General features: G+C 45.7%; 1 protein-coding gene across 2 annotated transcripts in view; it reads left to right on the plus strand.

Moving 5' to 3' along the window:
• frmpd2 (FERM and PDZ domain containing 2) overlaps nucleotides 1-12,763 on the plus strand; it is a 145,947-nt gene that overhangs the window by 48,327 nt on the left and 84,857 nt on the right. For both annotated transcript variants that reach the window (XM_033012960.1, XM_033012961.1), the window contains exons 4-7: nucleotides 3,292-3,357; nucleotides 6,645-6,830; nucleotides 8,507-8,636; nucleotides 9,526-9,915. In XM_033012960.1, the coding sequence (XP_032868851.1) occupies nucleotides 3,292-3,357; nucleotides 6,645-6,830; nucleotides 8,507-8,636; nucleotides 9,526-9,915 (772 nt within the window). The remainder of the gene's footprint in view (nucleotides 1-3,291; nucleotides 3,358-6,644; nucleotides 6,831-8,506; nucleotides 8,637-9,525; nucleotides 9,916-12,763) is intronic.

Raw genomic sequence — 12,763 nt, forward strand, 5'->3', positions numbered from 1 at the left:
ATATGCTAATTGAATGTGAATTAATGAATGCAGATTGGGCAGGCACATTTCCTCTTGTGTTGAAGGGCTGGCTCATTATCTTGTACAGTTCCTGGTTAATCCCACATTGATATGCACAGCGTTCTACATATTGACTATATGAACACATAGCCAGGACGTAAATTAACTGATCATTAAAGACTGATTAAGTATGGCTATAGGATGTCACTTTTCTATATTGTGTTTCTAGTTCTGATCTCCTGATCGCTGTGCCGCCTTGTTTAGCTGAGGGCCATTGATGCCACCAACACTTTTGCACACCTCACCCAACCTTCTGTTCAATGTTATGGCTGAGCCTTGATCTTGGATGTGGCTGACACAATGCAGGTTGCGTTACCCAGTGCAATCCTGCCCTCATGTACCGACCCCGTGTCCGGACCTCACACCAGGAGCCCCTGGACAAGACTCACTGGGGATTTGGAGATTTTCCATGCTTACAGTCTAGGAATGCTAAAACCAACTGCGGCACTTCACACCTGGCCCCTCCGCAGATAGCTTGCGAGGGGGGTCAACTTTATCAACCCAGAATGGGGGGACCACTGGGAACAAAGAGGGACCCGGCATCGGGGGGCGGGGGGGGGGGGGGGGGGGGGGGGGGGAGAGTGGTGTAGAGGGACCATTGCTACAGCATTGACCACTTTGTAATATTCTCAGTGCCCTACACTTTTGGAGACTATTTGCCTACTTAGTGTATGGTGTGCAAAACTAGATTTTCACTTTGACATGTCCATGTGATAATAATTAAGTTTTCATTCATTCTTGGGTGGTCAATTCTAACTTCATCAGTCTAGGTGCAGTGCAGTGTTATTTTAACAGCTGATTTTAATGTTGAATGAGGTGTCAATTAGAAGTCTTGCTGACTTTGTGAGGGAATTAATGCACCCTGCCATACACGCTCGCACAGGGTGTCAGGGGTTATGGGGAGAAGGCAGGACAATGGCGGTAAGAGGGAGAGATAGATCAGCCATGATTGAATGGCGCAGTAGACGTGATGGGTCGAATGGCCTAATTCTGCTCCTATCACTTCTGACCTTGACCTTATAACACACCTTCTTTGTCAACTGTTACATTCTGTTTTAATTGTTATGTTTTATGTGGGCTACGTTTGAAAAGAGTGCCTTCCAGACATTGCACCATCCACTGAAGAAAAGAGTTTGCTTTATCTCAGCGTGTCATGACTTTTGTTCACAAATCTTAGATACCCTGAAATAAAGTGATTTCAGTGGATGGTTCTGTCTGGAATTTCAAATTTTGGGCAAATCCACATCGAATCCACTCTCAATCTTTGTTCCCAAAACAACTCCTACTTCTCCACTCTAACCTTCAGGCTGGAATTCCACATACTTGCACATATTCTAGTGAGCGTTACACTTCTTTCTCTAGATCAGGAGATATGGGGAGAAGGCAGGAACGGGGTACTGATTGGGGATGATCAGCCATGATCACATTGAATGGCAGTGCGTGATCGAAGGGCCGAATGGACTATTGTCTATTGTCTTCTCTCCACACACTCCCTGAAGTAAACCGAGCTCCAACCTCTCCATTCTAACCTATGGCTGAAATTCCCCAACCTTGCACATATTATGGTTATCTTTCCTCTCCTCTCTTTAGGTCTCCCAATCCTTCTAAAATATAGCGAGCAGAGCTAATCATAATACACCATTGTCTGATGCAACATCAATTTACTGTCTGAAGAAGGGTCTCGACCCGAAACGTCACCCGTTAAATCAGTCTGAAGAAGGGTCTCGACCTGAAACGTCACCCATTCCTTCTCTCCAGAGATGCTGCCTGTCCCGCTGAGTTACTCCAGCATTTTGTGTCGATCAGTTTACTGCCCTTGTCTACCTCTCTGCCTCTTGTGCATGAAGCTGATGCTTGCATAGCGCACGTCCAACCAAGGGACCTTGAATGGAGAGCTGCCTCCACAGGGCGAACTGCGCTAAATAGCAAAGCACCCAAGCTGATCATCTCTAATGGATCCCAGCACCAGAGTGACAAATGCTCGAGCTCTTAAACTAATGTCAGAGCTGGTATTCTGTTACCTAGGCAACCGCAGAGTACAGCGTACAAAAAGCTGGAGGATCTAATAAAAGCCCTATGCAAGACTATCGCTAAATTAGGCCATTGTATGAACACAAGCACGAGCGATGCTGAGTTTTTATTGTGTACAAAGAAGCAAAGCAGATTAGGTTTTCAAATGTCAATTGCATCTGAATTTGTGTGAAGCAGTTTTCCCAGCCTACGGATTGTGGGCTTGGATGGTCTCTCAGGCAATTTCATACAAATTCACTGCCCTCAAGCAAATCATCAAATATATATGCAGAGTGTAAAACTCAACCTCTTACTGAAGTAATCCCCCTTGTAAAAAAAAACTCTTCCAAAAATGCGTCCTGAATCAAATCAATTCCACTGGAGAGGAGAGGGGTTGTGGCTCTAATCAGCGCAGCCATTTGTTACAGGGAGAAATGGGTATCTACCAGAATCATTAGCGTAGGAAGGAACTGCAGATAGACACAAAATGCTGGAGCAACTCAGTGGGACAGGCAGCATCTCTGAAGAGAAGGAATGGGTGACGTTTTGGGTCGAGACCCTTCTTCACCAGAAACGTCACCCATTCCTTCTCTCCAGAGATGCTGCCTGTCCCGCTGAGTTGCTCCAGCATTTTGTGTCTATCTGCAGTTTAAACCAGCATCTGCAGATCCTTCCTGCACAAGAAACTGCAGATGCTGGTTTACACTGAAGATAGGGAAAAAATGTTGGAGTAACTCATCGGGACGGGCAGCATCTCTGGAGAGAAGGAATGGATGATGTTTCGAGTCAGAAACCTTCTCCAATCTGAAGAAGGGTTCACCCGAATCGCCACCTATTCCTTCTCTCCAGAGATGCTGCCTATCCCACTGAGTTACTTCAGAATGTTGTGTCTATCATTACAATAGTGCTAGCTTTTCTCAAAAAAATCCATTACACAAATGCTACGAAGTGCATCTGATTTACTACAGATACACCAGGAAAATTCCCTACAGTTCCTGGAAATATTCTGCCACCTTTATGTAAAACGTATGCATATCACCCATGTCTTTTATTTAGAGATAGGGTTAACAAAGAAATAAATAATCCAAGTATTGGTGCCTTGCAAAACAAACTGTACTGCTGCACCACCGTGCCACCATGCCTTCTCGTCTCTTCCTTCATTTCCAGCCTCTGGTTGTGGCCGTGCTTTGTTTCACCTGGTTTCTCCGTTTGTTTTTCCAGATGCACGTGTACTCGCTGGGGATGACCTTGTACTGGGCAGCGGATTACCAGCTTCCTGAAGCACAGGTGAGAAGTGACAGATTTCTGAGCCTTGAATGAATTCTATTGATGATGCTAAACCATTCATTGATATAAACTCTTCCCCTATTGAGAAAAATAAAGAGCAGAGATAAAAGCCGACAGTGAAACTGATAATTTCCCCCTCTTTCTATTATTCTAATGAAGAACCCAAAGAATCTTCTTCTTTCGTGTCCATTCCAAATGTTGGCCTCGCTGTCATCGTCGGTCCTGAAAAGGACGCAAGCTTCCGGCAACAATCAGTGGGAGCCATCACTTGTCGCAATAGATGATGGTGGTAGCAGAATTAGCTCGGGATACTTCCTGTTTCCAGCCCCACGATGTGGACGCTTCTGCTATGGGGCCACCCAAGTAATAGAAGCAGGGGAAGGCCATTAGGCCCATGTTTCCTATCGTCTTTGTCCTGAATGGTTAATCCCTTGTTTAGAGAAGATAACACACAACCCTGTAACACAAACCCATTCACGCCAGCTATTTCTGCCAATGGAAATCTCATCTCTCCATCCACTCTGCCAAACTCTTACCAATTTCAAACAGATCACCTCTCACTTTCAAACCATAATCAGTACAGATCCAACAGTTCATCTTCCCCTATAACCCATTGTCTATCTGTGATCTTATGCTGCATATACCACCCTCCTTGGGTTCAGAAACCAGAGTTGTACAAAATATTCCAAAATGTGCTCTCTCCCAATGCTCAATGTAACTCTAATGCTTCAATCTTTGTCATTGGCCTTGCTAGTTGCTTTCTGTACCTGCACATCGGGTGGCACGGTGGCACAGCGGTAGAGATACTGCCTTATAGCGGCAGAGACCCAGGTTTGATCTGTTATTTCTCTGGTCTAATTTGCCTGGGCAGAGATAAATTGCATTCCCACCTCTCTTCCAAAGTTCTGCAGTTGTCTTCATATGTGTACAATTCTTTGTTGCTTTCATATATCACAGCAGCAGAATTATACTGTTCAGCCCATCGAGTCTATTCATGCCATTCAATCATGGCTGATCTATCTTTCCCTCTCAACCCCATTCTCCAGCCTTCTCCCCATAACCTTCGATACCCGTGCGAGTCAAGAACCTATCAATCTCCGCTTTAAAAATACCCGATGACGTGGCCTCCACAGGTGTCTGGCAATGAATTCCACAGAATGACACAAATGCTTTTAAACATTTTTTGATTTTGTGCATCTGAGCAGGGGGTACAAGCATTCACGGGAGGCTGCATTTGATTGTTTAAAGTATACTCTTTATAGACTTTCCCCGCTGTTCCAGTGCAGTAGTGTATAACATAGTACAAATATGGTACAAATACACTAATCTCACATTGCAATGTTCACATACAGCGATTGAAAGCCACACAACAAATAATGACACAAAGCTCAGAAGCAATAGTTTAAGCTTCACTGGATGAAATGAATAAATAGGCAACATTTATTGGAACCATTAAAAAAAGTTAATGAGAAAAAACCCCATAAAAATGTGATAATCCAAAATAATCTCTAAACTAAACTAAATTCCGCAGGGTGTTTAGTTTAGTTTAGTTTAGAGATACAGCGCGGAGTCCGCGACCAACCAGCGATGCCCGCACACTAACACCATCCTACACACACTAGGGACAATTTTACACATACACCAATTAACCTTCATAGCTATACGTCTCTGGAGTGTGGAAAGAAACCGAAGACTCGGAGGTCACAGGGAGTACGTACAAACTCCGTACAGACTGTTCGAACCCGGGTCTCTGGCGCTGCATGCGCTGTAAGGCAGCAACTCTACCGCTGCGCCACCTTGCCGTCCTGATCCCAAACCTGGATGTTAAGCCCAGATGGGACACTGCTGTTTAGTTCACCACTGAGTGAGGGCAGGATAAGGCTCGGCTTTTATCACCATGTTTAGGGTGAATTGGGACCTGTAGCAAGTCCAGGCCTTTGCCCAGTTTGATCCATTGCAGGTCGAGGCCGCATTCACAGGGACGTGCAACATCTGATGTAACTTGCAACCAGATAAATCCCTGTCACTGAGGGAACACAAGAGCACATGGACATAATGTGCATCAGGATCCTCCTTATTATTTATTTCTCAGTCACTTTCTTCCTCCTCGAGTACGATTAGGGGTCAGTGCTGTTCCTTGGACTCTTGAGCATCTAACTAACTAACAGGTTAGGGTTTGGCAATTTAAGGCTGAAGTAAAAGGCATTTCCTTCATTCAGAGGGTTGTAATTCCTTACCCCTGAATTTGTGGACGTTGAGTTATTGTGCCCGTTCTCGATTTTTGAACATTAAAGGAATGGGAGGGAAAATTAGAGGCATGAATCATATGATCAGATTGAACGGCAAAATAGGTTTAACGGACAGAATGGTCTCTGCTTGCCACAGTTACTCCACAGTCAAATTAGACCCAGGTTTGGAAAGGAAGTAGGGTGGCACATCAGTTTGTGCTACTTCCTCACAGCTCCACAGGTTCGGGTTTGATCCTGACCTCCGGTGCTGTCTGTGTGGAGTTTGCATGTGTTCCCTGTGACTGCATGGATTTATTTAGCAAGTTATTCCTCGTGTAGAGTGTGGCAACGATTATTTGTAGAAAAAAACTGATGGAAACGTGAGGGAGAAATAAGTTTCAAGGCTGCAGGGAAATAAGAGGCTGTGGAGGCCAAGTCAATGGATATTTTTAAGGCAGAGATAGATAGATTCTTGATTAGTATGGGTGTCAGGGGTTATGGGGAGAAGGCAGTAGAATAGGGTTAAGAGGGAAAGATAGATCAGCCATGATTGAATGATGGAGTGGACCTGGTGGGCCGATTCGCCTAATTCTACTCCTATCACTAATAAACACGGTGAATTTATGAATGGAATGGAATTGATGAGATCTGAGCCAGCATTGAACTGATGGGTGGAATGGCCTCATTCTGTATTGTCATAATCTTTGTGGAAAGAGTAGATCTAATTGGCTGGTGGTGACAATGAGCTCGCATTTCATGGGCCAAATGTTCTTTCTTAACACCCTTACAATGATATATTTTTTCTTGCAGAACACCTCACTGCATCATGAAAGGAATAGTTGGAATATTTCAAAGCAAAGTTATGTTGGAGTGTGTAATTATTCTCTCGTCGAGTTAAAAAAAAAACACTTAATCACCTGCATGGTCACCACTCTTGGAGATGATATTGAGTGCCACTGTGATCCTAGGGTTCTGCCGGATTACTTCACTGTGAAATTAAAGGCTCATGTTTTAGTTCTCTTGTTTCTTTCACAGTCTTTCCTGTGTGCCTTTTGACAGCCCATCCAACTCGGTGACCAGCTGAACGACCTCCTCCTGAGTATGTGCGACGACATGCCACTCCGGAGAGTATCCTTGGACACCATTGTACAAATCTGCGAGGCACGTTGGCAGAGCTCAGGAGTGCTTCCGCCAAGCACGTACCTGAAGGAACTTGCTCAACTGGTGCTGGGAAGCACAGCGGAGGTCAGTAAATGCTTTGTGTAGGGAGGAACTGCAGGTGCTGGTTTAAACCGAAGATAGACACAAAAAGCTGGAGTAACTCAGCGGGACAGGCAGCATCTCTGAAGAGAGAAGGAATGGGTGAGGTTTCGGGTCGAGACCCTTCTTCAGTAAATGCTTTGTCTTTATTCATCTGCAGCTGTCCAATTCCAACAAGGCTACTGTGCCCATTGCAGTCTGAAGAAGGTTTGTAGGTTCATTGACTTGGAAAAATTGTAAAATTATCCCTAGTGTGAAGGATAGTGCTAGTGTACGGGGATCGCTGCTTGGCGTGGACTCGGTGGGCTGTATCTCTAAACTAGACTAAACTAAACTAAAGGGTCTCGAGCTGAAATGTCACCTACCAATGTTCAGTCTGAAGGCACGGTTGTGCAGTGGCAGAGTTCCTGCCTTACGGGCGCAGAGATTCTGACTACCGGTGTTGTCTGTGTGGAGTTTGTACATTCTTCCTGTGACCACATGGGGTTTCCTCCGGTTTCCTCCAACAATGCAAAAATTGTAAATTGTCCATAGTGTGTAGGGTAGGGCTAGTGTACGGGGTGATCACTGGTTGGTGTGGACTCGGTGGGCCAAAGGGCCTGCTGCCACAATGTATCTCTAAACTAAACTAAGGGTCTTGACCCGAATCGTCCCCTATCCATGTTTGCCAGAGATGCTACCTGACCCGCTGAGTTACTCCAGCACCTTACATAGATACATAGAAAATAGGTGCAGGAGTAGGCCATTCGGCCCTTCAAGCCTGCACCGCCATTCAATATGATCATGGCTGATCATCCAACTCAGTATCCCGTACCTGCCTTCTCTCCATACCCCCTAATCCCTTTAGCCACAAGAGCCACATCTAACTCCCTCTTAAATATAGCCAATGAACTGGCCTCAACTACCCTCTGTGGCAGAGAGTTCCAGAGATTCACCACTCTCTGTGTAAAAAATGTTTTTCTCATCTCGGTCTTAATGGATTTCCCCCTTATCCTTAAGCTGTGACCCCTTGTCCTCGACTTCCCCAACACAGGAACAATCTTGTGTCCTTTCGTGTATTAATCAGCATTCCTTCTTTCTGCATTTTGTGTGCTCTTTGATAATGTTTTTTGATTATATCATTAGTGTGATCACTAAAGGGCCTGTCCCACTTAGGTGTCATTTGCACATCACGCAGGTGGTGTGCAAAGATTGTGTGAATCCCGAAATCCTGGGGCGCCGCGCGGCGCTGCCTACGTCACCACGCACCATGCGTGCGTAATGTACGCCATGCGTGCATCACGTGCACGTCACGGCGCGCGTGTCGTGCGTCGTGACGCGTAAATGATGTCACGTAAATGACGCGCAAATTACGCCCACGTGGGACAGGCCCTTAATGGTTTATATATATATATATATATATAATTGAAACAGGCTGAAAGTCTGATTTGATTAGTCCATTATTTAGGCACAGAATGCCCACAGTTAAACATTGCTGTGAACATGTTCCTCATTCTCAACACGGTATTGCAGCATTTATAATGTGTTCAAAGAAGGAGGTTGAAGGGAATATGTGAGAGATTATAAGTTGCAGGGCCACAGGGAAACGGGAGGAAGAATCTAACACACTATGTCCTGACCATAAATATGCCTTTCATATGATCTTTTGATTTTCTTTCCAGGGGGACGAGGGAGAGCAGAGAGACAGCGCCGTGATTCAGCACGATCGGAGCGCGGTGATACGGGAGAGGTTGCATCGCAAAACGTTGCCTGAGATGCCTGTCGTGACTCGCCGAACCGTCACCCACAAAGGTAGTCGCAGGGCGAAACGGTGGCGCAGCGGTAGAGCTGTTGCCTTACAGCGCTCTCAGTGCCAGAGTCCAGGGTCCGATCCCGACTATGGGTACTTGCCCGTGTAGGAAGGAACTGCAGATGCTGGTTTAAACCGAAGGTAGACACAAAAAGCTGGAGTAACTCGACGGGACAGGCAGCACCTCTGGAGAGAAGGAATGGGTGACATTTGGGGTCTGAAGAAGGGTCTCAACCCTTAAAGTCACCCATTCCTTTTCTCCAGAGATGCTGCCTGTCTCGCTGAGTTACTACAGCTTTTTGTGTCTACCCATACCCCTTGATTCCACTAGTCCCTAGAGCCACATCTAACTCTCTCTTAAATCCATCCAGTGATTTGGCCTCCACTGCCCTCTGTGGCAGGGAATTCCACAAATTCACAACTCTCTGGGTGAAAATGTTTTTTATCACCTCAGTCTTAAATGGCCTCCCCTTTATTCTAAGACTGTGGCCCCTGGTTCTGGACTCGCCCAACATTGGGAACATTTTTTCCTGCATCTAGCTTGTCCAGTCCCTTTATAATGTTATATGTTTCTATAAGAATCCACTCATCCTTCTAAGCTCCAATGAATACAAGCCTAGTCTCTTCAATCTTGTGAGATGGCAATTGCATTTGGTCATATGATAGAGTCATAGAGTCATACAGCATGGAAACAGGCCCTTTGGTCCAACTTGCCCACACCGGCCGACATGTCCCATCTACACTAGTCCCACTTGCCTGCATTTGGCCCATATTCCTCTAAACCTGTCCTTTCCATGTGCCTGTCTAAATGGTCTAATTATCAATCAAGAGTGAGGTGCTGCTCTACTTTACAGAAACTTTGAGGTTGATGTGAGCATTTTCTTTTTGCAGAGGAGGACAGATTTCCTCAGAGGGCCGAGGCCGGCCTTGACTTGAGGTTGTCCAGTGGATCCCTGAGTGAACAGAACTCCCTCCATTCGGGGCCCATCATCAAGAGCTTCAGCCAAGACCACATCCTTCAGAACTACGGTGCCAAATCTTCCACTACTGCTCCAGACATGAACGGAAGTGGCGCCATTTCCAAACCCCTCATGGGAGTTTCTTCTTACCTGTCCAAATCTAAGGAGTTTCTCAACGGCAGAACGCAGCAGGCAGATCTGGGAGACAAGGGGATGCACAGTTCTTCCGAAGCTTGCATCACTTCTGCATTGGATGCCTATGCAAGAGCCAAGGAGAGGCAAGGAGGGTGGCAGAGATCGGAGCATGCAGGCCCAGTGGAGGGTAAGTGGAAGGGAAGCTACTCCCTGCCAATTCTGACCCCCCTCCTGCTATAAGTGTATATGTTGTACAAGTAATGGGGCCAGAGCTACAGTGGGTATGTGTCACCCTTAGCATCAACAAGCTTGGGTGAGAGGGGAGGAGCAATAGAGCCCGGCTCTCAATTGTCATCTGGTGACCTCCACACTGTGGTGGTATGATGATGGTCCACAGCATCTATGGCAGTAATTCTACCGCTGCGCCACAATGCCGCTGTTCCAAACTGCATTTCTATAAGGGACAACAGATGGCACAATGGGCTAAGTGTTCGGCTGGCAACCGGAAGGTAGCCGGTTCGAATCCCGCTTGGAGTGCATACTGTCGTTGTGTCCTTGGGCAAGACACCTCACCCACCTTTGCCTGTGTGTGAATGTGTGTGAATGTGTGTGAGTGATTGGTGGTGGTCGGAGGGGCCGTAGGCGCAGATTGGCAGCCACGCTTCCGTCAGTCTGCCCCAGGGCAGCTGTGGCTACAGAAGTAGCTTACCACCACCGAGTGTGACTGAGGAGTGAATGAATAATGCGATGTAAAGCGCCTTGAGTATTAGAAAGGCGCTATATAAATCCCATCCATTATTATTATTATTATTATTATTATTTCGTTGTCTCTGTACTGTACACTGACAATGACAATTAAAATTGAATCTGAATCTGAATCAAAGCTCTGACAAAACCAATACATTTCTACACCCACGTGCATTATCTGAAGGCAGCAAAAGTGAATTCACTGGATGAATTTAAAATAGAGTTAGATAGAGCTTTAAGGGGCTGTCCCACTGCGGCAACCTAATCCGCGAGTTCTGGCGAGTTTGCCCTCAACTCTTACTCGCAGCATGGTCGACACGAGGCCCTCGGAGGTCTTTGTAACTCTCCTTCATGCTCGAGAGTAGTCCCCGCATACTCGAGGCCTCAGCTAGGTTGCGGTGTATTTTTCAACATGCTGAAAAATGCCCGCAAGTAATCAAGGAGATTATCCAGACTCCTCACCATTGACTCCATCCACACTTCACTGTGCCCCAGCCAACATTATCAAAGACATCCCAACACGGGTCATTCCTCCTTCCATCCTCTTCTGTCGGGTGATAGATACAGAAACATGAACCGATGCACCACCAGACTCAGGAACAGTTTCTTTCCCTCTCTTATCAGGCTTCTGAATGGTCCTTCCATCTGCTAGGGCACTGTCCAATTCACCTCTACCCCATTGCAAAAATTAGACTTTGTCGGTGGAACTGATGCAGTACAATGCTGAGAACTATATTCTGCATTTCTGAGAACTATTCCCATTTGCTCAACCTATTGTACTTGAGTTTGGCGTGATACTATTTATGTACAGTATTATCTGATTTGAATGCTCAGCATCCTATGCAGAACTTTTCACTGTACCTCAGTACCGTTAGTGTCTGGAGCAGTAGTGGAAATAATAAACCTGAACCTCGGGCAATCCATTAATGGAGATACAGTAACATTCTAACTAAGCAATTTCATAATGTTTAGAAAACTGCAGATGCTGGTTTACACCGAGGAAAGACACAAAGTGCTGGAGTAACTCAGTGGGACAGACAGCATCTCTGGAGAGAAGGAATGGACGTTCTGGTTCGAGACCCTTCCTCAGACTCTGAAAGAAATGTCGTGACCCATATGATCGCCCGTTCCTTCTCTCCAGAGATGTTGCCTGTCCCGCTGAGTTACTCTAGCATTTTGTGTCGGTTTTTAATGCCTTAATGTTGCTGTCTCTTTCATGAAGATCATTAGTATCCAGCAAAGACTTTGTTTTGCAAGAATAAATCTAAGCAGGGAACATGTTGATTGCTGCAGGAAGAGTAGTTGCTCTTGCTTTAACCGTTGCATTAGGAATTATTAACAAGTGCTGAATAAACCTATATCGCTTGGATCATTACCCTTGCAATGATTACACTCTTTGTTCCCTGGAATGGTCCTTAATCTCTTTCAGGATGTTTCAGTTTGATTAAAAGTTAGTGGGCTGCAGTCAGTGAAAAAGGGGAAACATTCTTCAGTGGAGGTAATCTATCCTGACAAATACTGGCGTTCAGTGGGATGAGCAATGTGCTGGGAGACATTTGCTTGAATTATAATCAACAGGGCCCCAGCTTTGGCATAGAAAGGTTAGCCTATGCTGATCAGTCAGTCTGTCAGTCAGTCCAATCAGACTAGTGCAGAAAGAGAGTGACCAATAAGCCAAGAATTCAGTCATTCATTCAGAGTCATTCAGAGAGCTTTATTGCGGGCTGTTATAACTGTGGGTGGCCACAAAATGCTGGAGTAACTCAGCTGGACAGGCAGCATCTCTGGAGAAAAAGAATGGGCGACGTTTTGGGTCGAGACCCTTCTTCAGACTGATCGATGTTTCTGGTCGAGACCCTTCTTCAAACTGACTAACATTTCATCAGGGGCAACATAATGGCGCAGCCTTAAAGCGCCAGAGACCCGGGTTCGATCCCGACAACGGGTGCTGCCTGTATGGTTTTCTCCGAGATCTTCGGTTTCCTCCCACACTCCAAAGACGTACAGGTTTGTAGGTTAATTGGCTTGGTATAAATGTAAATTATCCCTGCTGTATGTGGGATAGTGTTAGTGTGCGGGGATTGCGGGTCGGCGAGGATTCGGTGGACCAAACGGCCTGTTTCTGCGCTGTGTCTCTAAACTAAACTAAAAAAACATAACCACTAACTCCTGCCCACTGCTTATTATATTATCATTAATAAATGTATAAAGCTCTCATGCTCATAGAAGTGTTGAGGAGATTAATCCTTGAATCTTTTCTAAGCAACTTTCTTAAACAGCCAATAAAA

The sequence above is a fragment of the Amblyraja radiata genome, chromosome 37, assembly GCF_010909765.2.
Source record: "Amblyraja radiata isolate CabotCenter1 chromosome 37, sAmbRad1.1.pri, whole genome shotgun sequence".
NCBI classification, from domain to species: Eukaryota; Metazoa; Chordata; class Chondrichthyes; order Rajiformes; family Rajidae; genus Amblyraja; species Amblyraja radiata.